This window comes from Bos indicus, chromosome 1 (assembly GCF_029378745.1).
Source record: "Bos indicus isolate NIAB-ARS_2022 breed Sahiwal x Tharparkar chromosome 1, NIAB-ARS_B.indTharparkar_mat_pri_1.0, whole genome shotgun sequence".
Lineage (NCBI taxonomy): Eukaryota > Metazoa > Chordata > Mammalia > Artiodactyla > Bovidae > Bos > Bos indicus.
Window position 1 is genome coordinate 76,678,320 of NC_091760.1, and position 27,716 is coordinate 76,706,035.

General features: G+C 34.7%; 2 protein-coding genes across 3 annotated transcripts in view; one reads left to right on the plus strand and one right to left on the minus strand.

The window, feature by feature from the left end:
• Window positions 1-4,831: 4,831 nt before the first annotated feature.
• On the plus strand, window positions 4,832-20,310 carry UTS2B (urotensin 2B). Of its 2 annotated transcripts, none has more exons than XM_019958113.2 (5): window positions 4,832-5,069; window positions 9,960-10,058; window positions 11,239-11,276; window positions 12,524-12,617; window positions 19,961-20,310. In XM_019958113.2, exons 1-5 carry the CDS (start codon window positions 4,967-4,969, stop codon window positions 19,984-19,986), a joined length of 360 nt encoding a protein of 119 aa, XP_019813672.1. In that variant the 5' UTR covers window positions 4,832-4,966; the 3' UTR covers window positions 19,987-20,310. The 2 variants fall into 2 exon arrangements, with proteins under 2 accessions (XP_019813672.1, XP_019813678.1); XM_019958119.2 differs by having other exon boundaries at window positions 9,978-10,058.
• Window positions 20,311-23,081: 2,771 nt separating this feature from the next.
• The window catches only part of OSTN (osteocrin), a 36,255-nt gene continuing 31,620 nt past the window's right edge, over window positions 23,082-27,716 (minus strand). Inside the window, exon 5 of the mRNA XM_019958127.2 lies at window positions 23,082-24,061. The gene's annotated coding sequence lies outside the window, so the exon portion shown is untranslated. The remainder of the gene's footprint in view (window positions 24,062-27,716) is intronic.

Sequence of the window (27,716 nt, forward strand, 5' to 3'; positions counted from 1 at the left end):
AACATATTTACATTAGCATATTAACAATGGCATCATTGTTCTCTTCATACCAAAGCTGGAAAATGACATAGCAAGGAAAGGAAAACTACAGGATAATATCCCTTTAAATATAGGTGTAAAAAACCCCATAAAATACTAGCAAACTGAATCTAGTAACATAGTCAGAAAATCATATACCACAACCAAATGGAATTTACCCCAGGAATACAAATGTCATTTAATACACAAAAATTGATGTCATACAACATACCAGAAGAATAAAGAATAAAATCACAGGACCACAATAGATGTGAAAAACCACAGTGGATGAGAAAAAAATTTGACAAAATCCAACACTCTTTTATAATAGCAACACTCAACAAACTAGGAGCTGGAGGGAATTTCTTCAACCTAATAAAGTGCATCTACAAAAAGTCCAGAACTAATATCAGACTTAAAGGTGAAAGACTGAAAGCTTTTCCATCTAAGATCAGAACAAGGTAAATCTATTCTCATCACTTCTATTCAACATTGTACTAAAGATTATAGCCAGAAAATTGGTGAGGAAAGTAAATAAAGGCATCTAGATTGGAAAGGATAGAGTACAACTGTAGTTGTGGATGATATGACCTTCTAATTAGGAACTCTGCAGAAATCTGCCAAGCAAACAAACAAAAATGTCAGAGCTAATAAGTGAGGTCAGCAAGTTTGCGAGAAATAAGATCATCAATTATATTTTATACGCTGGCGATGAACAGTGCAAATATTGAGTTAAGAAAATAATTCCATTTATTATAGCAACAAAAAGCTATGTAGATGTAAATTCAACAAAATTACTGTAAGACTTGTTCACTGAAAATGATGAGACAACTTTGAAAGTAATAAAAGACATAAATAGTTAGATATCCTGGATTTATGGATTGAAAGACTTGATGGTGATATTTCCCAAACCGATCCTACAAATTCAAGACCTTTCCTGTCAAAATCGCAGTTGCTTTTTTTTCCCCACAGATACTGACAAGCTAATCCAAAAATTTATATAGAAGTACAAGTGATACAGAATAAATGAAAATGTTGGAAGTCTCACACTCCCTGATTTCACAGCTTACTACAAAGCTACATTAATCAAGACAATATGGTACTAACAAAAAGACAATTGAATAATGAAATATGATTGAGAATCTGGAAATAAAGCCATATATCTATAGTCAACTGAGGGTAAAAGAGGAGAGTGAAAAAGCTGGCTTAAAACTCGACATTCAAAAAACTAAGATCATGGCATCCAGTCCCATCACTTCACGGCAAATAGACGGGGAAAAGTGGAACAGTGACAGATTTTATTTTCTTGGGCTCCAAAATCACTATGAATGATGACTGCCACCGTGAAATTAAAAGACACTTGCTCCTTGGTAGAAAAGCTGTGACAAACCTAGACAGCATATTAAAAAGCAGAGATACCACTTTGCCTACAAAGGTTCATATAGTCAAAGCAATGGTTTTTCCAGTAGTCATGTATGGATGTGAGAGTTGGGCCATAAAGAAGGCTGGGTCCTGAAGAATTGTTGCTTTTGAACTATGGTGCTGGAGAAGATGGCAAGGAGAGTCCCTTGGACCACAAGGATATCAAACCAGTCCATCCTAAAGGAAATCAGTCCTGAACATTCACTGGAAGGACTGATGCTGAAGCTGAAGCTCCAATATTTTGGCCACCTGATGTGAAGAGCCAACTCATTGGAAAAGACCCTGACATTGTGAAAGCTTGAAGGCAAAAGGAGAAGGCAGCAGAGAATGAGATGGTTAGATAACATCACCAACTCAATGGACATGAGTTCCAGTAAACTCTGGGAGATAGTGAAAGACAAGAAAGCTTGGCATGCTGCAGTCCATGGGGTCACAAAGAGTTAGACACAGCTTAGTGACTGAACAACAATAACATAGTCAGTTGATAGAGACACGATGCTGAGATCATTCAATGGGGAAATGTCAACAAATGGTGCTGGGACAACTAAACGTCCACATGTAAAAGAAGAAGCTGGACCCCTTCTTCACATCATATGCAAAACTTAACACAAAATGGATCAAATCCCTACATTTTAGAGCCAGAACTACAAAACTAAAAAAAAAAAAAAAAAAAAAAAAGGCCCCATGACTTTGTATTAGGCAATGGTTTCTTAGATACAATACTCAAAACACAAAACGACAGAAAAAAAAAAATAGATAAGTTGGAGTTTATCCAAATAAAAACTTTGGTGCTTCAAAGGACACTATCAACAAAGTGAAAAGACAGTTGACAGAATATAAAGTAAGTTTGCCAATTATACATCTGATAAGGCACTAGTATCTGGAATATGAAGAAGACTTACAGCTTAATAATAAAAAGACAAATAACTCAATTAAAAAAATTTTTAACGTATTTGGATAGACATTTCTATTTAATTTTGACAAATAAAGGTCATTCTGAACTCTTAATAAAATCTATATACTGACTTGTCAGAATTCGAGAGTCTCTGCTTTTGCTTGCTTCCTCCTGCTTGCTGCTTTTATTCACTCATTTAACTGATGTGTCAGGATTTTACCAAGAACTACCAGGGTCAGACAGAGGTCAGAATGAAATTGTTCAATTTTTCTACTTACTGGAAAAAAAACCCAAGAGTTTAATAGAGTCAAAAGTGATTATTCAAGTGTGTTAGAGTCACCATATGGACCCTGACTCTCTGCTCTTTTCCTGTTGCTCATCATGAGAAACAGATAAAATGTATGTGAATCTTAAAGCTATCTGTAAATTATAACTTTAAAATGTCCTTACTGACAAAATAAAAATGTTATTTATCTGCTGTAATTGAAATACAGATTAAGTGATTAAAAAAGAGCTCTTGAAAATGCGAAGTGAAAGTGTTGTAAGTTTCTTAAAATTGCATGTGTGCATGCTCGGTCGCTTCAGTTGTGTCCGACTCTTTGTGACCCCATGGACAGTAACCCCCAGGCTCCTCTATCCATGAGATTCTTCAGGCAAGAATACTGGAGTGAGTTGCCGTTTCCTTCTCTAGGGAATCTTTCTAACTCAAGTATTGAACCCTTATCTCCTGTGTCTCCTACATTGCAGGTGGATTCTTTAACCACTAGGTTACCTGGGAAGCCTCTCTTAAAGATCAGGTCTCTGTTATTGGAACAATCTTTTTTTCCCTGTTTATGGGAAAGAGACAACTTGAGTTAAGAATGTGACTTTGCAGTTGGATAGATCTAGGTTTCACTTTTGGCTCCACAACTTTCTCCCTTTGCTGAAAAAGGTGAAATGTTACAACAATTATATAATTATTGAGGGATTGAGGTGGGAATTAAATAAGATACAGTTTGTGAAGTGCTTAGAACAGGAGCTGACATGGGATGACTGCTTACTGAATGGCAACAATAACCTCAGTATGTATTATTACTGTGTCTACTTAATGGTGGGCTTCTCTGATGGCTCAGCAGTAACAAATCCGCCTGCAATGCAAGAGACCTGTGTTCAATCCCTAGGTCAAGAAGATCCCCTGGGGGAGGACATGGCAACCCATTCCAGTACTCTTGCCTAGAGAATCACACAGACAGAGGAGCCTGGCAGGCTGCAGACCATAGGGTCGCACAGAGTCAGACACGACTGAAGCGACTAAGCCACAGCAGCAGCATACTAATGGTTCCAGGAACAAACATGCTAACTTCATTTATCTAACACAGTCAATAGTGAAAATTTGTTTTTCTTTGAACAATTAATTTGGCTAAACACTCATGAGAAGAATTTAGTAAAATAATTTAATTGTTAGGGACAGAGGATTGAATGATTTAATGAAAGGTCTTTGTAAATTTTTTTCCCAAAGTGAATGGATGGTTGTGAATAAGGAACTTATGTGTCATTAAATTGCCAACATCAACTAAAACATAACAGAAGAAAAGGTTCAGAAAGTTGTATCAGATATCCTGAAAAAGCCTTTGTGGAAAGAAACCAAACATAATTTTGTTTAGGAAGAAGTCATCAGTACCCAACCTTATCTGAGAAGACAAGTCAATTATTTAGCCTCTTATTAGAAGGCAAACCCTGTGAGAACAGGGTTCCTTGTTTTGTATAACAGAAGTTTGTATTAAAAAAAAAATTCAGAATAACCTTATTTACATTTAAAAACATTTTTTTTTTTAAATTAGGGAACCATGAGCTGAACATGTCTCTAATACAGTTTTAAAGCAAATACATCTTAAGTCTCTTCGGAGAAAAAATAAATGCCAAGGCCAGAGGTCACTACTGCATCTTCAGTCATAAAATTGTAACTATAGATAATACCGAAAGACTTTTACTTAAAAAAAAAAAGTACAATTAAAGCAAGTATTAAAGAGAATAATTGATGGGACATTTGCCAACTTTGAATTAATTAGATTCAGTCTTAATTTTTAAAAGTGTTGGCTGCAGCAAAATGATAGAGTAAGACATTAATGTTCCCATTATGATTCATTTCAAATTTGAACTCTTCCCAGCTCAAATCTGTTTGGTTGGTTAAAAATGAAGTGATGGTTGCAAATAACAACAGTATCCAGAAGACTATACTGGGTTCTAAATTAGCCAAATGAAAGGCGTTGTTCCCATTTCATTGTTATGAAAATCTAACTGACAGGTTCTCTAGTCTTAGTTTTAGCTTTATGAGGTGCATGTGTCTGAGTGCGTGTGCATGAACAGGAATGCCTGCTTTTAGTGAAATGGGCAGATATGAGATATATTGATTGGGTTCTTCCTGCCATTGCCTGAGTAGAAAACCTGTCACTTCTCCAAGTAGTGAATCATGTTGACAGAGAGCAATACATTTTACAAGGTTTTTTTTTTTTTCCTTTGTTCAGATCATTTGTAGTTGAAGCACATTTGCCACCTTTTAAAAGTGATCTCTGCAGCATTCCAGAGCCATTGAAATATTCGTCTTGACCTGGATAGTCAGTTTCTCTGCTAGCACGGAAGAAGATTTTTAACATGAACGTGATTTTATCAACCACTCTTTCCTTTGGACTCCTAACTTTGTTATCTGTAATGATCTTTTTAGAATCGGTGCATGGGGTGCCATATTTTGTTCAAGGTATGTACACATGAATGTAAAATTCTACAGGTAGGTAAATAATCCTTATCCTATTTGCGTTACTTTGATTTTTCTATCATTATGGCAATAATGTTTTAAACATCAATATAATTTAATCTTCAGACAACACTTCAGTAGTTGCTGTTTTAAATTAAATGTAATCTGTGATGCTGTTCTCAAGTTAATTAATTTTAACTGACACTGTACTAAATTAATTTCAACTGCATTTGTCTTTAATCAAAGGAAATCTTTTTCTTATTTCTATTTCATTATCAAAGACAGGGATGTATAAATAGTAATATAGTGCAATGCATATTTCAAAAGTATATCTTCAGGGGGAAAAAAGAGTTTCATCCAGTGAGATTACTAATAAACCACTTAAAAAGGAGAATGACTCTGAGAACATATCAAGATAACACTTGTATGTGCAGAGACCTGGGGAGAATGATACATTGGGAAATTTATATAGTACTTTCAGGAGGAGAATGTTAACACCCACATTATTCACTGACTGTAATCAGATTTCTAAATACTTAGGGTACTTATATTAAATGAAATAATGTAATTTTTGACATCTACAAATACCATGATAAATTTAGAGAAAATAAGTTTCTATTCTGGTCATATTGGAACTTGATCTTTTAAAAAAATTTTTCATTGCATTCTGTAGTGGAAATAGCTTTTAATCTGGCAATCAGTGGAGTTAGATTTAATGCTGACTTACTAGGCAAACAACCTAACCTCATTGAAACTTTTATATATGTCTTTACCTTTTAAAAATAGTAACTTAAAAATAGTGCTCTTTAATATCTCATCCAATTTGAATCTATCATCTAACTGACCTCTTTGTCAGGAAGAGGGAGGGAGACAGCCTTTGCTTTTGCTTTCTTAGGGAAACCAAGACAGAATTTAATAAATTTTGTTTACATGACTCTGGGTTGAGGAAAGGAATTAAGTTTCCTCTTTCAGATCTAATCCAACTTTACTAGACCATTTTGCCTCAAATGAGACTTTAAAAGTCAATGGAAATTAGAATAGTTCTTTTGAGAGTGGAAATAAAATTGCATAAACCCTTGTTATTTATTTATAGGGATTTTCCCTTTGAAAAACAAATACAAGCCTGGGACCTAACTGCAAGACCTAAATACAAGCTTGGGGATGAAAGAATCTGGATTTTATCCCTGGCACTCACATTTTGACTTTGGCCAGCCAAAATCATTGTACTTGGTAGGCCTTCATTGCTTTTCCTATGAAATAATGGGATTTTCAATGTTCTTCACAGCATAAATGTGTGAGGAAGGAAACATCTGGCCACTCACAGAAGACTCTGCAAAATGAGGATGTTAGTGGTAACAGTATTATAACTTCTGATATCATGTATGTGAAATACAGAAAAATCCAACTCAAACTTTTTACAAGATTACAAATAGATAACATCTCTGACCCCAGAATACCACACACTGATGTCCATATATCATTGGCAACATATAGGAAAGGTTTCTCTCTGGGACCCCTTGATCTCAGTTTCATTATACGTAAATAGAGAAGGCAAGTTATTGGGAAGTTTATTTTCTAATCTAAATTGTCCAGGATTAGAGTGAACTTCTCACCGTTTTTCAAAGCAACTAAACGTTTGACTTATTTTAGTCTTTTAACACACTGTTTTCAAATAAGCGTTTGTCCACTGACAGACCACAAAGGTGGGGTCACCATCCTCTGTGTCAGATACCATCCAAGACCAAGAACACAGTCTGCCAGCTTTCCTCTGGTTTTGGGGTCACATGAAAGCATAACTCATAAGCCTGAAACTGGACAAATTGCCCACTGTGAAATGAACAGCAGTGAATGTCATGACTAGAAAGACTACTTAAAAATTTTTGGTATATTATCATTTGAGGGTGTTCCAGGTTTCTTTCTGGCAAAATTTCTTATCTATATCTCATAAAAAGTATCACATTCAAATGTCAAGCAAGGATACAACTGCGTCTTTTACGCTTCAGTGTCTCAGGTAGTAATGAGTCTTTTCTTTTTTTTTTTCCTATATATTGCAAAAGTAATCACTCTCTCATTTCTGAGTAACTTTGCCATCCTTTTTGCTAAAGGGACATCGGCACTTGGGCAGGTTTTTATTCAAACAGTTTCTTTATCAATGCTAACTTTTAGTTCAAAGACAGAAATATTAAAATTACATGCATTTTTTCTCTTAAAGCTGTATCTGTTTTAAGACTAAAAATAAAAATGAGAAAAAAGACTTATTTTCTACTATTTTTCTTATCTTTCTAATGTCTTACTTTAGAAAAAAAAATTTTTTTTAATTTCTTGAAAAAACTTCTCCTCAGAGTTTCCTACAAAAGGTGGTTTTCTTAAAAGGTAGTGACAAGAATTACTGAGGACAGTGTGTAATCACTGGAAACCAAATGGGTAAAGAATGGTAAATACATTAATTTTCTCTTTTGAAAAATGTTCCACTTAAACACACAGAGAAGGGGACTGTAAATTAAGCCAACAAAAGGTTCAGAAGGTAACATTTTCTAGTTACCTTCCTCCTAGTTTTATAAATTCCCTAAATTGAAGGCGAGGAGTCTGTTTCTTTTATCACAGTTCTCTTTATAAAACAAATAATCATTATCACCTGGCTACACAGTGTTCCTCATTTTTTCAATGAAAGCATTTTAAAATTATAATTTAACATTTTAATAAATAGCTATAATAAAAATTGCTACACTATTGCATAGTCATATCTTTCTCTTAAACTAAATTATTCCTGAGGGTCTTTGTTTAATTGATGTTAAGCAAAAGTTCCACTGATAGTCTATTATTTTAACTACTCAAAGAAAAGAGTACCCCAGAATTTCACAAATAATTTCTATGCCTATGAAGTAATGGAAATTGAGGAACTTTAAAATTGAGGAAATTGAGCAACAATAAATGTGTTTGTCAGTGTAGAAACTTTTGATGATGCCACCTACCCCAAGTCATTGTATTGTCTTTCTCAGCAAATCGTTTATTCCTTTAATTAGCCATTTAGTTATTTGAGTTCATTAATTGACATTTTGGAGATGCAGGGAATAGGAGACAATTTAAAGGAAGAGTCTAGTTAAATTATGAGCCATTTCTCTAACTGAAGCCTCAATATTCCCGCTTTTAAATTTTAAACTCACTAATCTATCTTTTATCCACACAATATCAGTTATTATGACTGAAATGGAGCAGGACCTTGTGGTCCTTGACCCCCAACCCCCTTGCCCATGTCCTCAGACTTCCTTTTTTTTTATGGAAAAACTTTAGACAAAGAATAAGTTTAGTCGGAGAACTGAGAAAATGAAGAAACAAAGGGAAACAGTCAAAGGAAGCCCAATAATAATAATGTAGTCTTTAAGCATAACCAAGGACCTTTAGTTCCTTCTCAAGGGCTATAGATAATATTCTGAGCCATATCCTGTGAGCTGTCTTATAGATACTGAAATATCAGGTGGAGAAATTAACTACCTGACGACCAGACTGTAGTCATGAGATAAGCAGCCACAATTCTGAGAACTGGCCTCAAAGAAATGGAAACAAACTGATGCTGGAACTGAAGATTAACAGTACCTAAAATAAGCAAGATTACACTGGTCAGACCACTGATAACCAATTTCAAAATGACTATCAGAGCTGACATGTTTATGCGCGTAGCCCCCTCCCTCAGCCTGTTAAAGCTCATGCCTCCTGACAATCAGGGGGCAGTCAGACATTGGACAGGTCTCTGCCCTCCCCAACCCTCCTGGTTGCTGGCATCCAAAATAAAACAAACGTTCCTTCCACTAAGCTGGCCTCTTTAAATGGCTTTTGAGTGGCAGAAGCTAGACCTGGGTTTGGTAACATGAGGAGAAAAAGAGAGGGAAGACTGATCCTATAAAAATTATATAATAAAGGTTTGATTATTTTAGGCCACCTTACAAAGTTCATTTTGTTTATAAGGCACTAATTATTATTTTAATTGCATTACAATCCTGTTGAATCTTCATTTTTTATAGCTTGAATAAAGTCTATTGTCCTGATTTTTACTCCAGAATCAAAATATTTAGGAAAATTTGGTTGATTTTTCTGTTTTTAGAGTGCTGAGAGAGTGGGTTAGGAGGTAAATGGACAGAGATGTAAAGCTATGATCACAGAAAAACTAGGCGCCATCTGACCACTTCCACAAGGTTGCCTTCGATGGTTCAAGGCAATTCCCAGAATACAAAATGGCTCATATTTATATGTGCATAAAATCTCAAAGTCAAATTTTATATTTTTATCTTAAAAACAACTTTTAATTTATATTTCTTATGTTAAACACAATAGTAGAAAAAAATTTTAAATACAGATGAAAAAACAGAAAGTACAACTTTCTGTAATTCTACGAAGGCAGAAATAATTACGGGTAAATTTTAGACTGTAAACTTCCAGATATATTCTCCATCTCTGCTTCTTTCTCTTTCTCACAATCTCTCTTTGAGTGTTCATATACATTCAATGATTTTTAAAACAGCTTGTCTTTTTATATTACACATCTCTCTCTATACACATTTTATTGGCAAGTACACACACTTTCCAGGTTGTGCAGTGGCAAGGAATCTGCCTGTCAATGCAGGAGATACAAGAGACTCAGGTTCTATCCATGGGTCAGGAGGATCCTCTGGAGGAGGAAATGACAGCCCACTCCATTATTCTTCCCTGGAAAATTCTATGGACAGAGGGACCTAGGGGGTTACAGTATAGTCCATGGGGTCGCAAAGAGTCGGACGTGACTGAGCAACTGAGCACACATACACCTTAATAGTTACCTGTGGAATCTATTTAATCAGAAAGACATTCAAGTGACACAGATTGAAAAGAGCTTTCACTACACTGAGGTAATTATTACAGGAAATGAATTGCTTCCAGATAAAGAAGATGCAGATGGTGAAGAACTATTGCTGGCTCTACTGAATAAAAATTTTGGCTTCCAAAGACCTTCCAACATTGGTGAGTTAAGAATAATGTCAAACATTATTTATTCCATCTTCTGACCTGTTTTCTCTACATGTTAATTTATACTAAAGAAAGCAATAATTACTGATTTAAAGCTGCACTAAAGGCTCAAGTGTCTGTTATTTCATATTCATGCTAAAAACAATGGCGTTATTAAAAAACATTAAAATCTTGTTTTGTTCAATTAGAGTATTCTAATGGGATTAGTAATTGTCGAGTTACAAAACAGTTATCTTTACTTATATTTTTCCCTCTCATCTATGTTACTCCCCACAGGTACAGTTAATATTTTCTTTTACTAAATGCTTCCAGGGTATTATTAAATGTTTTGAAATAAGTTTCCACTAGAAATCTCTCAAATTAACTGTGGTTTTGTGGCACTTATTTTGCAATCAGATTCTTTCAATTTGGGAAATGACTGGAGTAGAAACCATTGAGAAATTTAGGCTCCACCAAAGTTTTTATTTATTTTTTTTCTTTGAAGTACAGGATAATCTGATTTACAATTACGCAACAGATTGGTCTCCAAGAAATGATAGATATTGTCAGAAATTTAGCAAGTCTAACCCGAGAGACAGTATGACAATATGATAATGTAGTGCTCTCTCAGAAAACATCTGTTCTAAAAAAACTGTCTATTCATGGGACAGGGTACTGGTTAAAAGATAAATACTTAAAAATACAGGATTTAAAAATTAGAAATAAGATGTTTCATTGAGGAAATTGAACATGATTATAAAAAGAAAAATCTGTACTCAAATTGTAAAACCCAGAGACATTACTATTAGTATTTTGGGAAATTTCCCTCTTGATTAAATTTTACAGAAAAGATTTGTGGCCTGCCTTTTTTTTTTACTTAAGATTTTTTCATGAGAATGTCCCCATGCCAGTGTAAAAATTTACTTCTAAATAGTAGTCCTTATTAGAACTATGGAAAGTCCCTATTTAAGAAAACTCTGTATTTATGATAGAAATTAAATGCTTGCTCATTATAGTACTGATTATATTTCAACATTACAGACACTGAAAACATATTCGGGGCTTTGTATGAGAGATACATGGGTGATCTCAAATCATACAAAAAAAAATACCTTGTCTTTCTGAATGTGTGACCTGAAGTGAATTAAATATTACTTGCAATGTATACTTTTCATATGACAAATGTGTCTTGCAGATATAGAACTGGCTGACAAATTGGAGGAACTTAACCAGGTGAGAATGTGAAACACATAAAATCTCAATTTTCATAATTATTATAAGACAATTTATTTTGAAACAGTAGTTTTTAAAATTATTAATAACTGTATTTTAAAACTATTATTCTTGCTAGAAAAAGAGTGAAGTAATTCACTAGGAAAAACAATCAAATTCTACTAAAAAAGGAAGAAAAGGAAAACAAGACAAAACTATAACTGAAGTGATCATGGGATAAAATGTCTAGAAATCTGGATTTTAGATCCAGTTCTCCAATTACCTAGGAGACCATGGAAGAATTAAAATTCTCTGGATCTAAATCTCCTCATCTGTAAAATAGGAGACTATAATTAGATTGGTGGTTTTCAAAAGCTATTATTACTTTGCAAAGTGGAAATATTTTTCTCCAAACAAAATTGTATGTGTTCCCAGTAAATGAAACATATAAAAGTGGAGCTGTTCTGCTTGAAGCAGCTAGTTTGGGAGGAGAGGGAATGAAGTGCTGCATTCTTGACCTGTCTTTGGCCTTGGTACAGGGAACCCCTTAGCAACCTTATCCCCCAACTTCTCTCTATGAGGAAAATTGGAAAATTGTTGCATTAGATTGTTTCTTAACTCTTTCAAACACAACTGCATGCAAATTCATTATCATATAAACCATGTGGCTGTGAGAGAGAAGTATGCCCCATCAATTATTAGCAGCTAGGACACGGATACATGCAGAAGCTCAAGCTGAATTCTGTTTTGATAGTTAGATCTCCAGGGTTTAGGCAATCAGTGATCTTGATAAAGATCAACTTGGCTTACACTCTGGATGGAAACCTTAGGGTCTTAAAATACTCCTTTCCCACTAGGAAGGACAAATATTTCAGGAAATTCAAACATACACATAAAGTCTTTGAAACTCCTTGAAAAGGACTGGTCATTTTGGGTGACATCAAATCAAGTCCAGCTACACAGGCTGTGTTTACAGGCTTCCCATTAATGAACACTGAGACTTGACTTCCTTCACCATAAACCTGTTTGTTCCTGATTGTCTGTTGAGTCATGGACCTTTCCAGTCAGTTTCTAAATGCAAGTTTCCTTTTATTTTTCTGTTTAATTATTTTTATTTTTTTATTACTCTTATTTCCTTTTCTGTTGCTTTTTCCTCCTTCCTTTTGTCCATCTTTCCTTCTTCCTCCTTTTCTTGCTCTTTCTTCTTTCATAGAAAATGGTATTGTTGTTATTAAAGACTAATAATTTTCATATTCGATTTTTAAAAGCTGGAAAAGCTGAAAGAGCAGCTCATGGAAGCAAAGGATGCTGAGATGTCCTATGCGATAGACGGTCTATCTTCTTCCCATCCTAATAAGCGAGGTAAGTTTTCACTTCAAAGTCTTAACATTGAATTCTAAGATTACTTTTGCAAGTATTTCTGAAAGGGAAGAAATTAAGTTGACACTTCTTTATCTTATGTTGATGATCAGATCAAAGCTCTTATTAAAAAAAAAAAAAATTCCAATGAAGGCTTCCCCAATGGCTCAGACGATAAAGAATCTGCCTGCAATGTGGGAGATTGGGCTTCAATCCTTGGGTTGGGAAGATCCCTTGGAGAAGGAAATGGCTACCCACTCCAGTATTCTTGCCTGGAGAATTCCATGGACAGAGGAGCCTGTCGGGCTACAGTCCATGTGATCTCAGAGTAGGACATGACTGAGTGACTGAGTACACAGACATTCAAATGAAGGCATTAAATGTCTGTGAACTCTGTCACGCATACAACATGGTGAGCAAGGTCATATATTCCAGATTTAAGTAAAATTAGACTTTCATTGTTTAAAACTGTGTCTCCCCCTTGCTATTTTGCTTTAACACTGGAGAGTAAAGAGTACTCTCATTGCTATAGCACTTAGTCCAGGTTTTGATTCATAATATTTAATTTTAGAAAGATCTGTCTTTTGGATCCCTATTTCTTTTTATAACATTCCTGGAAAATTCTTGTTTATGAAAAAATTGCATATATGTCTCTTTATTCATGTTGTGATATGAGATTTGCTAAGGCATGTTTTATTCATTTTCACTTGTCCCCTTCCTCTCAGGTTTGTCTTTAACTGCTGTAAAAAAGCGGTTTTTACCATGGAAAAGGATGAAACAGCATTCTTTAGACACAGCATATACCAGACATTTTATATTTTACTATCTCAGGTTGTTATGGTTAAGTATATAGAGTCTAAAGTTAGACAGCCTGGGTTTAAATTGTAATATTGATATATCCTATATGTGTGACCTTGGGAAATTATCTAACTTCCTGTGCCTCATTTTCTTTGCCCCCAAATACAAATAATAATAATCATTTTTATGGGATTGTTAGGAGGATTTTATAAGTTAATATATGAAAGTCACTTAGAACAATATCTGGCATGTAATCAGTACTATGTAAGCCCTACTTTAAAAATTCATTTTGATCATTATTACTATAATTATTATTTTATTTTCATCATAATCACCATAAGATAGCTATTACTATGCCTATATTATAGATGGGAAAATTACATCTCAGAGGGGTTAAGTAGCATGCTGAAAATAACCCAATTACTAAGTGATTTAACCAGAGAGCCTGAAGGACATTGGTAGAGGATATATTGGAAGGTGGAAGGGAGAGAATCTTCCGGCTTTTTAAGGACTTTAGCTTTTATTAACGGTCATACTGGGTAAGACTGAAGCAAAATGAGAAAGGGGTGGCAGAGGATGAGATGGTTAGTTGACATCATGGACTTAATGGACATGAATTTGAGCAAACTTCAGGAAATAGTGGAGGATGGAGGAGTCTGGTGTGCTTCTCTCATTCCTTATAATCAATTCATATAATCAGAGTCGGACACAACTTAGTGGCTGAACAATTATCATATGGGAAATCACTGAAAATTTGGGGCAAGTGAGTGCTAAGATTCAACAGAACCAATCTTGATGTTTAGTGGAGAATATACTGCTGCTGCTGCTGCTAAGAGTCGCTTCAGTCATGTCTGACTCTGTGCGACTCCATAGACTGCAGCCCACCAGGCTCCTCTGTCCCTGGGATTCTCCAGGCAAAAACCCTGGAGTGGGTTGCCATTTACTTCTCCAATGCATGCATGCATGTTAAGCAGCCCACTAAGCTGCTCTGTCCATGGGATTCTCCAGGCAAGAACACTGGAGTGTATTGCCATTTCCTTCTCCAGAATACACTGCAAAAAGGAGCAAAAATGCAAGCAGAGACCTTTAATGAGGCTAACTAAGGATCTAGATAATAAATGGTGGTAACTTTAATTAGGGTGACAGTAGTGAATTGATAAGAAGGAGTCTGATACTAGATATACTTTGAAAAAAAAAAGTCAACAAAATTTGCTCTAAAATTATATATGAGTTGTGAAAAAAGAGGAAGGTTTGTAAAAGACTCCAAGGTTTTGTTCTAAGTGACTAGGGATAAAAGGGCAATTTCTGTTTATTGAGGGCTTCCCTGATGGCTCAGAAGGTAAATAATCTGCCTGCAATGCAGGAAACTCAGGTTTGATCTCTCATCAGGGAAGATCCCCTGAAGAAGGGAATGGCTACCCATTTCAGTATTCTTGTCTGGAGAATCCCATTTCAGTATTCTTGTCTGGAGAATTCCATGGACAGAGAGTTGGAGGAGGCAACATGGTGCAAGGGTTTGGTGATGGAAAGAGTTGGTATAGAGATTTGTTGAATCTTTTCATAGTCAGTATGGCCTAGGCTATGATATGTTACAAATTTTAGTCCAAATCTCAGAGACTTAATATAAGGAAATCCATAAAGTTCAATGTACATAGTATTAATACAAGCCTCTTCTATTTTGTGACTGTGTCATCTAGATTGTTGCTGTAACTTGACTGCCTCCAAGATTACCAAGATGAAGGAGAGGGATAGAGGCTGAATCTCAGCCCTTAGTTGCCTCAGTTCAGGGACATGCATCACTTCTACTGATCCACTGCCTTTAATTAGTCACTTGAGCTGCCACCAACATATTGGAAGAACAAGCTAATAAAAGTTAGAAAGCACTTATAAAAGTACATGGGGAGTACCACCTCCACCACAGTCAATCCTTTGGTCTTTTCTTAACCACATAGACTGTACTCAACTGACTCTCTATTAGAGACAACCCCAAATTCCTTTCACTGCTGCACCCTGAACAAAGAACAGGCTCTCCAGGAGATACTAATTTTTGTCAAATACAATGTGGCTCCACTTCATTCACAGACTTATTAGCTAAAAGGACAAATTCAGTAATTAGCATGGGAATAGGGAAAGGATAACAACAATCAGTCATCATATTCATAAAGGAAAAGAACATGAGACATGAGTGGTAACCTCTAGCAATTCTGAAATCCCACAGGGCAAATATTGTACAGGTCTCTTACTCTGGAGATGGAGAAAAGTTTCTTGCTTAGGACCTACTAGTGTGTAGGAGGAGTCTTCTGTCCATTGTGCTGTTTCCCCTGGCTCCATCTTTTCCGAAGTTTTGCTTTTTTTTTTTTTTTTTTTTCATTTTTCATCCCTCAACACAGCTTATGTGCGTTTAGGGAAGTATTCTCTCTGAGGCCTGAATGGTTTTCTCAGGCCTCTTCCTACTCTCACAAAGTTGGAGGCCCAAGGTTTATTTCATTTTAAAGTGTCAAAGATGTTTCTAGTTCTAGGGTTTATGGTGTCTTTGACAATGATTTCTTGTACCAATTTAGACAGCCTCTCAATTATTGCTACACAGTTTTTAAAAAACTATTTTAACTATTTTGTATTATCACCCCCAACTGAGTTGCCTTGAAGAATATATTTTGAAAAGTAACACTTAATCTAATTTTTTGCCCTGAATTCCTTATTTCAATTGATACTTACCTGACTTCACTCAGAATCATTTTAAATCCCTTTTATAGTTTTGGTATCTAGAAACAGCTCTTGAAATATTTCAAGGTCTTATATTTCTGAACTACCTTTGTTTCATTTTTATTTATTTGTAAAGACACCATTTCCCCCTAAGCTTACTATTTCTTGTAATATCTGGCTAAGTGTATCCACCAGAAACCTAAACATACTGCCAATGTTCTATTTCCTTACCTTTTTCTTCTAGAAGTTCCAGAGGAACACATTCTGAATCTGAACTGTTATAGATGTCAGTTTTACCACACATTTTGCTACTTTGAAAAATGACTCTTCTTGTTTCCAGCCTGTGACATCAATTTCCTTGTCTGCCATTAATCAGTTGCTGAGGCTGTGCCATGACTTAGCTTCCTCTTAGAGTAGCACCCTCCTTCAAGTTATTAAGGTATATTTGGGATAAATTAGGCAAACCACATCAGCAAAATAACCTTAATATTTCAGTGGTGTAACTTGGTTTAAGATTTATTTCATGTTTACATGAAGCCTTGTGTACCTTGGTTATTTTCCTTCACTTTGTGCCTGCACCACGTGTTCTGATGGCAGGATAGGAACGATATGGAGGAAAACGCATCCTTACCTTCCCAAATTAGGCACATGTTTTCAGTCTAACTTAATGGGATTAGGGGAGCACCTGGAAAATGCTCAGAAACACAATGAACAGTTGGAGAATCCTATCTCTACTATAGACATTTTGAGCTTGTTATGCCATGTATAACAGAATCTTCCCAGTAGTAATTTGAGTAAACCCCTGAGTATATAAATGTGGAGCTTAGGGAAGTAGCCCAGACTGGAGATCTAAATATGACAGTTACCTGCATGTCAGCATGGCTTGGTATTGTGATGAAACTCTCTAGGGAATCACTCTAGGTAGATATAAAACAGAAGATATTGAGGACAAGTGCCAGGTCACACCAAGGTTAGAGACTGGGCAGATGAGAGAGAATTAGCAAAACAGACTGAGAAGGAGCAGCTACCGTGGAAAAAGGCCACAAGGAGAAAAATGCCTCAGATGTCAAACAGAAAAACTGTTTCCAGAAAGACATAGTTCAGCTGTTCCTAAAGCTATGGTAGGTCCAGTAAAATGAGAGTTGAGACTTTTCATCTGAACAGGAATGGGAAGGGTTTTAATTATTTCAACAAGAATTATTTGATGGACTTTTGGTTAAGGAGAATATGATAAAATAACAGAAATGACTAACAACAGACAACTCTTTTGAGGAATTTTGTTCTGAAGGGTAGTAAAAGTTGGAATATTAGCTGGAGTAACTTGGAGGGGTCAAGGAAGCTTTGTGATTATTTTTAAGCAAGGAGATATTAAAGCATTTATGCATGTACTAGGAACAAATTAAATATTTGTAGTGATAAACATATGAATTAGATGCCCAGGCTGGGTGACAGGAGCAATCCACATCACATCTGTCATTTTTATTGGGATAACTAGAAACAGTCTACCATGAACAACAATATATGAAGGTGAAATGAACTCAGAGATTCAGCTTAAAGCTAGAGTATCTTAAATGTCTGTGAAATAATGTTATCTGTTTAATCATTTAATATATACTTGACAGACACCTGGTAAATCCTTCCTTTCATTAAAGATACAACTGTCCAACACCAAGCATCATGCTAAAACAGGAATTAGAAGAGAGAACCACAAGAATGCTGGCTAGGGTGTCCCCCCCGCCCCCAACATAAATGATAAATGATAGATAAGCAGTGAGGAGTTGGTTCTACTGGTGATATCATTCATGATTTCCTTCAACTGGGAAGTATATTCCAGTGCACCAGAACCAAGCTGCTCTTGAGATGCAAGTCTTGGATATGTGTAGATTTATATTTTCCTTCTTGATTGAGATATCCAAAGATATCCAAAGGGACAGAAAGGGACTTTCCAAAATATAAAAAGAATATTGGATTAGAGGACCAAGCTCCTCAATTTACTGTCTGAAAATAAATTTCTGCTTTCATAGGATTTGAGTGTGTTTTGTTGAAAGAAAACTCTGGCTCTTTTAGGAATGAAAAGTAAACTCTGAGTACTATCGTAACACTCTGTATATATGTGGTCATGAGCACTAAGGCAACAGTTTAAAGAGTAAGTGGAGTTAGGGAGAGATACCCGGGCAAGAAGATAGACTTTTATTATTTATGGCAAAAAGTGTCTTAACTGTCCTATGAATTTTCAACTCGTTTTTATTGTGCATCCCATTAATCAATAGTGAATCAAAGACCTATCTCCCCAAGGTCTTCATTTTATAAAACATTTAGTTTGAAGGAAATTAGAGAAATTTGTAATTAATTAGATGAAGCTGACGTTAAGTCAGACAATTGATTGGGAACAATCCACAGAAGATTTAAAATCACTCATTCATGCATTTAAAGATTAAAATGCTGCTTGAATTAGTTTGACTTTTTTCTGAAGAATCACTTTATGATCAGAATGTGAGACTCAATTTGACAATCAAATTACATAAATATCATTTGGTGGTTTGCAAAATGAAGTTTAAATTCTCTTCCTTCTTTTTCCTCCAGTAAATAGAAGCGTATTTATCACTGATTTTGCTTATTTGCTTAGTCCTCTTTGGGACTTCAGTTCAGTTCAGTCACTCAGTTGTGTCCGACTCTTTGCGACCCCATGAATTGCAGCATGCCAGGCCTCCCTGTCCATCACCAACTCCCAGAGTTCACTCAAACTCACGTCCATTGAGTCGGTGATGCCATCCAGCTATCTCATCCTCTGTCATCCCCTTCTCCTCCTGCCCCCAATCCCTCCCAGCAACAGAGTCTTTTCCAATGAGTCTTTTTTCAACTCTTCACATGAGGTGGCCAAATTATTGGAGTTTCAGCTTTAGCATCAATCCTTCCAAAGAACACCCAGGACTGATCTCCTTTAGAATGGACTGGTTGGATCTCCTGGCAGTCCAAGGGACTCTCAAGGGTCTTCTCCAACACCACAGTTCAAAAGCATCAATTCTTTGGTGCTCAGCTTTCTTCATAGTCCAACTTTCACATCCATACATGACCACTGGAAAAACCATAGCCTTGACTAGACGAACCTTTGTTGGCAAAGTAATGTCTCTGCTTTTGAATATGCTATGTAGGTTGGTCATAACTTTCCTTCCAAGGAGTAAGCGTCTTTTAATTTCATGGCTGCAATCACCAACTACAGTGATTTTGGAGCCCAGAAAAATAAAGTCTGACACTGTTTCCACTGTTTCCCCATCAATTTCCCATGAAGTGATTTATGCCAACTCTAAATAGAAAGTAAAAGTCGCTCAGTCATGTCTGACTCTTTGTGACCCCATGGAATAGTCTACGGAGTTCTCCAGAATACTGGAGTGGGTAATCTTCCCAATCCAGGGATCGAACCCAGGTCTCTCCCAACTACAGACAGATTCTTTACCAGTTGAGCCACCAGAGAAGCCCTTCTAAAATAGAGGAGTGCCTCTAGTAGGATGGCCTATTGTATTTTTTGAATTGTATTACATACATTATAATGTAAAACAGAGCTGTCCATTAGAACTTTCTTTAATGAGGTGACCGTTCTCTAAATTTGCACTGTCCATTATGGTCATCTATTGAGCACTTAAAAGTTGGTCTGTATTATAGAGAAGCTGAATCTTCAAAAATTTATTTAATTTTAATTAATTTAAAGATCCATATGAGGCTGACTACCACTAAATATCTGTTTTAGAAAACTTCCTCATACTCAGGCATACTTAAACTATTTTATTTAAATGTAATATTTTTATCAAAACTCTTTCTAATGAAGAATTGTTTTGTTTCTTTTTCAGCTTGTTTTTGGAAATACTGTGTCTAAAGTTTTTGCTCTGGGTGCAAAAAAGGATTAAGAATTAGAAAAAGTTATATATCTGCCCACTCTACTGTTTAAAGATTGAAGCTATTTTAAGCATAAAAAAATAGTGGCAGTCTATAAAGTTTGTTACATGCTCAAAGTTTATGTTGCAAATCGTAGTGACAAATTAGCTGCACTTGAATGGCATGGACTATCAGAATGACTCTGTAGAGCTAAAGTTGAGAGTGCTGTATCTATTGTATGCTTTCCATAAATTCATTGTCTACATGTCATTTTGTTCAGTGATGACTAAGCTGTTGAGCTAGCAATTAAAAAATTTAAAAATTGCTTTGGAAAATTATATTATATTGTCTGAACCTATGTGGAAAATATGTATCTTTATTCTTTCCCTTTTTTGTGTGTGTGATTCTGCTGGCTACTATCTCTTTTCTGTTCATTAGGATAACTGTCAATAAGACTCCTACTACCAAATGACTGCATTACTAGGAAGCAGAAGTCTTGTTTATCGGACTCTAGGAAAAAGTAGTACTAGGTGTTTGAGAGAGAGATATTAAGAAAATTTTCTTACATAACAATTTGCCTTTGGGCCCCTTAATTCTTATCTCTGCCTTCACCACAGTATCAGAAATTGAGACTTTTAGCATGTCAGTGAGAGACTAGATTCACTGTACTAAAAACATCAAACAAAACATAAAACTCTTTGAGTTTTTTTCATTCATTTCTTTCTCACATCTTCACATTAAACTGCTCTTATTTATCTCTGAACAAACTTATTTAATCAGTTCAAGGCTGGGAATCCAACTTCACTTTTATTTGCCACCTGTCACTTTTATTTGACACCAAAACATTGTCAAAGGAAGTTTATAATTAAAAAATATCAATGGTAGACTATCAATGGCCAGATAGTCTATGGGCATTCCTTTATATCACAGTACAAGGGAAATGTAGTTTATCTACATATGCTAATTGTGTGGTTCTTAACAATAAAACTATCTCATGACCTAGAATGAGCGATATTAAGTGAAAAACAATTTAAAAATTCATAAATCAGACCAAGTTGAGTAATATACCTGTAGTGCTTTAAATAAACTTGTTAGGAGCCACTTGAATGTACATAAATACACAGTTGACTTAATAATGCCTGAATGTTTCTCACATATTTACATCTGCTGTGAACACAAGCATGATATTATTGTAAACAAAGATAAAATGTCTGTTTTCATCATCTCATGTTTATTAACTTTGGTGCAGTTGAATGATATTCAAGCATTTTTAAACGTTATGGGTAATGTTATTTAAAAAGTTTCTGATACTTTTTCCTTTTAGAGAAAGTTATTAATAGTTTTTCTTATAATTTGTTATTTTTTTAAATTTGCCTTAAGAAGTTTAATTCCCCAACAATATCTGTAAAGTAAAGGTAGAATTCCCTAGATATTTTTTGTTTTTGTAGTCAGCAATTAATATCCCCCATGAAAAATTAGTTATGTAATCAACACCAAAATTCAGAAATCCCTATTCACTTCTCCATGAAGCTTCACACAGGAACAAAGAGGAAGAAAAGGTAATCTATTTCTTTGAAACTAGATGAAAAGTCCCTTTAAGCTGGTAACTTTCAATGACATATAGCTGGGTTTAGTAATACACAATACATTATACAAATTGATGAGATGACTTGTCATATTCTTAAGAGAAATTATGACTTAATTTCCTGGTATGTTAAACAAATATTTTAAACTAGAATACCGCTCATGATTTTCTACTCTATATAAAGTAGTGGTAGAAATTAAAATATGAAATCAAATAGTTACAAATAGAGAAAACATTTTTCTTTTTTTCTTCATGTAAGTCTGGTGTATATGCTATGAGACAAATGCATTACACATTAGAACAAAGTGTAAATCAATATATTGTGACTTCTTACTTTAGTTAAAATGGAAGCCCATAAGCATAATTTTGAATTTAAAAATTAAAGTAGATAGGAAATCAATTTTTTTAATCCAACTTTAAGTCTTTACCATGAGAAATTTTTAGGCTACACTAGGTTTTAATACCTTTTGTCAAAGCATGAAGCAGCAGCACCCAGTTGGATTGGAATAGAGTGGAGTGTTAATCACTGACATGTCCAACTCTTTGTGACCCCATGGACTGTAGCCTGCCAGTCTGCTCTTGGAATTCTCCAGGCAAGAATACTGGAGTGGGTAGTCATTCCCTTCTCCAAGAGATCTTCCTGACCCAGGGATCAAAGCCAGGTCTTCTGCATTGCAGGCAGAGTCTGACAAATATCCAAATGGAAGAAAAATGAAAGAGTTGCTAAGGAATAGGATACATTTCTATAAATCATCACAAAGTTGGGCAAGATAAATTATAACTTAAATAATTCTTTCAAATAGTAAGTCCTGCAGGATCTTTGTCTGTGTACCACTGCTAAATTTCTAGTGCAAGACTATGAACAGAAATCAAAGAATCTGTGAGCTTTCTCAAAATTTACTTTTCTTTGCTAAGGTTCCTCTTTTACAATTCAAAGAATAATTCATTTTCAGTTTTTTTTTTGCCTAAATTAAATGTAAAGATTTTCAGCAGTTAGAAAATTTCTCCCCCAAAGAAACTACATACAAAATCACTTTGTGTACAATGCTAACTATATATGGTCATTTCTGTGTTTGAGTTTATTTTATTCTTTGGATTGTATGTTGATTTATTTTTAGTTAAGATCAACAACTACTCACTTCTCTCTTCTTCCAGTATAACTGAACCTTCTCATTACACTCTTCCTTTTTGGCTAAAATAAACCTTTCTCTACTGGTCAAACTTTTTTTTTTTTTTTCTCACATATCAGGTCTGCTTGACAGTGATTACTAGAGTTTAAAGAAGCATTAGAGGCTTTTTCAACTTCTGCTAATTTATGCTAAATCTCCTGTTCAAGTGATAAATTCTCTGTATGTTTTTAAAGCATATACAATGCATAATGGACTTAGGCACTTAAATTACAGCAACAATGCAGTTTTTGCTGAGGACTGCTTTGCAGAATACCAAACCTTGTGCTTTCATAGGCGAATTAAAAATAATTTGAATCATTTTAAAGAAATCATTCTCAAATGTATTATACTCTTCAATGCTTTATTAAACACAATATATGAAACAGATTAAATGGATTCATAGATGGGTGGTTAACATTAAGAAGAATTATTGTAATGTGCTAAAATGTACTGTGCTTCAATTAGGTGAATTGAACTGGCCCCAAGAGCTCTGGTGGTTTCCTATTTGACTTCCTCCACAATTTCATCTGTTATTTCTGTAAATAGCTCTCCTAATCAGCCACCGCTACTCTTAATTAACTGTAAGTTATAATTTAGAGAAATGGAAAGCTGTTAGGGGACACGAGATAGCCAAACTTGGCAAATGAATAATATTATTTGATTCCTGATTCTAAGTCAGTGTGCTCTGACCTGCAGTGTTTTTCAATTTATTGGGAGAATAAAATTTATGGGCTGAATTACTGCTGGTTTTTCTTGCTCAGAGAGTTTTTCTCTTATATCTGGAACTGGGATTGTGTTTTAGTTGGTTGAACCGAATTGACATTTGAATGTAAAAGAAGCCTAATTTCATAATCATTACCCAAGAGGCTCACAGAGAAAAGATAAGAGAGGAATAAAAGTCTTCAAGAGAAAATACACAGCATTGTCTTTCCTTGTTCCCCAGTGATGATCAAATGGATTGTACCTAAATTCTACTGAAATAAATCTGTCAGTCTTTAGTTATTATTCCTCAATTTCATATATGTAAATGGTAAAGGCACACAGAAAGCATTATCACTGTATTGTGTTTGTTAAAAAGTAATGTTTAGGGTATAGTAACCACTCATGAATAACTAAAATATATATTTTAAAAATATCCATGCATTGAAATTATCTGCACAATTTAATTGAAGTTATAACAATACTGTGATGTGATAAACAGAAGTTCAAGCTCTGGAAAGGATGACAGAAGTTTCCTTAGAAGTTTAATCATTAAGAAGTGTGAAGAACTTCACCAAAATATCTTCCATGTTTCTGTGACATTTCACCCAAGGAAGTTGTGTCTGCAAAAATGAAAGTTGAAAATGTTATAGCTAATGAGACCTCTGCATAAGGGGAAATCCATCAACTTGAGAAGAGCTAAAACTTTAATTACATGAGGTTTCATTATAGCTTTTATTTAAGTGCCATGTCTTTTATTGCAGAGACAATAATGTAAAATGATAATTTCAGATAAAAATTTATTAAAAAGTGTATTTTAAATGTAACAAGTAGGTGCTTATGCTGAACCCACACCTCCTTTCTTCTCCTACCTCTATTTCTTTTGAGTTTCCAATCTTAGGTCAAAGGATGTTGCCATTACAAGGGAAAGATAAAGAAAATTTGATTACTACTTTCTGTTTATTGTTAACATGTCGATAATTGTTGTATATTTTGCTCTTTTTAAAGGATCCAAATATATGCTGGCATTTAAACATAATATTTCTGTTATTTGAGAGGTATGTTGCTTTGTCAGAATGATAGTGTGTCAATATTGTTCTAAAATAAAAATTGTCAGTATATTGCAACAACATGTGTTTTACATTATTAAAAGTCTTAAGGCACTGTGGCAGCAAGGGGTAGCACAATTAATGATCATATTTACCACATTTCATTAAGTTGGCATCCTGTTTCAACAGCAGAGACCTAGAACTTTGCTAACTGCAGCTAGAGAAGCTACAGTGCCTTACCACTCTGAATTTGAGTTGCTTAGAACTGAAACCTATTAAAAACTCAGAACTTTGGTCCTATATATTACCAATTTGAGAAGGACATTGTGTAAAAAGCAGATTAGGATCCTTTCCAAAGTGTGTATCAGGAAGAGACGAACATTTATTCTGGAAACTAAGTAACACACAGCAGCTGTATCTAGACTTGACCTCAAACCAAGAAAAACTTCCATGTTAGTACCAGTTTCGTTATTAGTGTGAAGACTTACAGTGAAACCCAGAAGGTGAAAACCCACAAATAAAACTGCCCCCAAAGAGTGTATATCAGCTCTCACAGAAGTGAAACAAAGATTTTCATAAAGTCTGAGATACTATTTCTGTTTGTTTAAGAGATGGATAATCAGTGAAGTCAACAATAACAATTTAGCACACAGATCTTATGGGCTATGAAGAAAATGTTGGCTTACAAGTCCAGAGGCTGAGACCTGGAGCTTGCTTTGTCCAAAAGTGTGTAAAATTTTGGGCAGATCAGATTCTTCTCAAAGCCTGTGTTCTTATTCATTTACAAAAATGATTTAGGTTGAAGGAGACTTTATACTCTTGAATCTCAAATGATTTCATTGCGTGATTATGTGAAAATTATTTAATTATTCATATTATCTATTAAATGATTCACATATTACATCTATTTAATTCACAGGAATATTGTGACAATAAGAAATAACACAGCAAAAATAATTTTGAAAAGTTAAATGGAAATTAAAAATGTATTTTCATAGCCTTTATTATTCTTAAAATATAAAGACATGAAACTTTACATGAGGAAGTCAAAAAATGTCTGAGAAATCTTGGTGATAGTGGCAGGCAGTAAAGAATAGAAACAATGGTTGAGCAGGTGAACCCACAATGATTGAAGAAAGGGAAAGAGAAAAATGTATGATATTAAACTCTTTTCTCAACATATTTTTATGATGTTACTATCTTTAGGTTTTAATAATAAGGACAGTGATGGGGATCTTCCCTAACCAGGGATTGAACCTGGGTCTCCTGCATTGCAGGCAGATTCTTTACCAACTAGGGAACCCCTTGATGCTCTATAAAATCTATTAAGTAAGGGACATAATATATTAATTTGGATTTCACATAGCAATGATTCAGAAAACATTAATTCAACTCCCTTTGCATAGTTTAATAACTCTCTGGAGTTTTTATGGTCTAAAACATATGTAAAATTTATAGGAAAAATGAACTTCCTATATGACTTTTATGTCATACATGAGTTTTGGTTAAATTCAGAAATATTAAAATGGGTGATAACCCAGAGTTGCAAAGGTGATGGGATATATGTGGAAACCAACTGAATTTAATTATTTTAATCTCAGTGTCATAATGTTCTCAATATATCAAGAAACTGCAGGGTTGTGGTCCCGATTTCTAGGACTTATTTAACTTTTAATAGCAATTAGTTCCTACTCAAATATAATGTGGTGATTTTTTAACATCCCTGAAGAGTAACCGTTCTTAGTATATCTCTAGAAATAAAAAAATTTCAACCTGAGTTTTGAAGATGGTGCTGCTCGAAAGGCAGTGTCATTGGTTATTTTCAGTAAGTCCTCCAGTAGTTATGGACATTCAGTAACTTTGCCACTTCACTGACCAATGATTCCATACAGGGAAAAATTATTTTAATTGCCATTCTGTGAATGAGATAGTTGAGGTAAAATACTGATTTTTCATTGTGATTGACAGTATTTGATGAGGAGGCAAAACAGCATGACAAATTAAGAGGGTCAAGGTTAATGTGATGCTCCTGGGCCTCTTCATCATTGGTCTGAGTATTATCTTGAGAAAAGCAAAAAGCAGAGTTTTCTCTCTGTAGTCTGAAATTGTCAAAACAGTTCTGAGCTGTCTTAATATGTTTGGGAGATAGGATGCACCCTCTCTGTAAGCCTTATTGGGAGTGCCTACATTGTGTGTCCAAAAAATATTTACTGTTTAAAACATATAATATGTACAATTAAATACATTTAAAATATAAGCTAATGATTTAAGCTTTCTGGAATTGAATTCTACTTGTATCACTTACTAGCTGTGGGGCATTGTGAGTTAATTAATATAAGCTTTCCACTTACTTGTACAATAATAATAATTATTATTGAGCACAATTCTAGGTGCTTAATGTATACCAATTCATTTATCCTCAGGACAATGCAATGTGGTTGAAATTATTATTATCCTCATTTTATGAAGGAGGATTTCAGAATTTAAGCAAGTTGCCACAGCTAATAGATAGATGACCTAGGATATGAGCCACAAAACCGGACCTGTCCACCTGGTATTTTACCCCTTATACTGTACTACTTTTCAAGATATTGGAATAGTAATAGTACTTACTTTATGGAACATGATGAGTAAATAAAACTAAGTATAGGGCTCAGCAAAGAGTTAATTTTCAGAACTGTAATATAAGCTCTTCTCACTTGCACATATTATGTGTCTAATACAATTTAGAATTAGTACAGGCATCTAATTTAATCTTCACAACACCCTTAATGTTATTATCTAAATGTACAAGCTGCAGAGAAATAAATTATTTTGATGGAAATGAGATAATGACTGACAGACCAGGATTTGGATTACATGTCCTGATTTCATGCCTGATACCCTTTCTGCTATATCATTTTCTCTCCTGGTTCATGATGATAATTGGGTAGTTTAGTTATAAGCAACAAGATGTATATCACCAGAATGTGTCTTCTTAATAATAGAGGGATTGCTACATGTTTATTTATATTTATGAAAATGATTTAATGATAATTAGGACTTTAATCTTTGTTTGCATATTAGTATTTAATATGCAAGTTTGTGAGAATAAGTTTTCTTTTTAGGGCAAAGTAGATCTAGGCATTGTTTTTTAACATCATTTAAATTATTTAACATCAATGTACTAATCAAGTACAGAAATGTTTGAAAAACTGAGTTTATAAGCCAAGAGATACAAAGGGGGATT

Excerpts from the sequence above, each read along its gene's own strand:
- UTS2B (XM_019958113.2), top strand. The coding sequence starts at position 4,967 with ATGAACGTGATTTTATCAACCACTCTTTCCTTTGGACTCCTAACTTTG. Across the intron at positions 5,070-9,959 it reads GGTGCCATATTTTGTTCAAG|GAAATGAATTGCTTCCAGAT; the intron begins GTATGTACACAT and ends TAATTATTACAG. Across the intron at positions 12,618-19,960 it reads TTCCCATCCTAATAAGCGAG|CTTGTTTTTGGAAATACTGT; the intron begins GTAAGTTTTCAC and ends TTTCTTTTTCAG.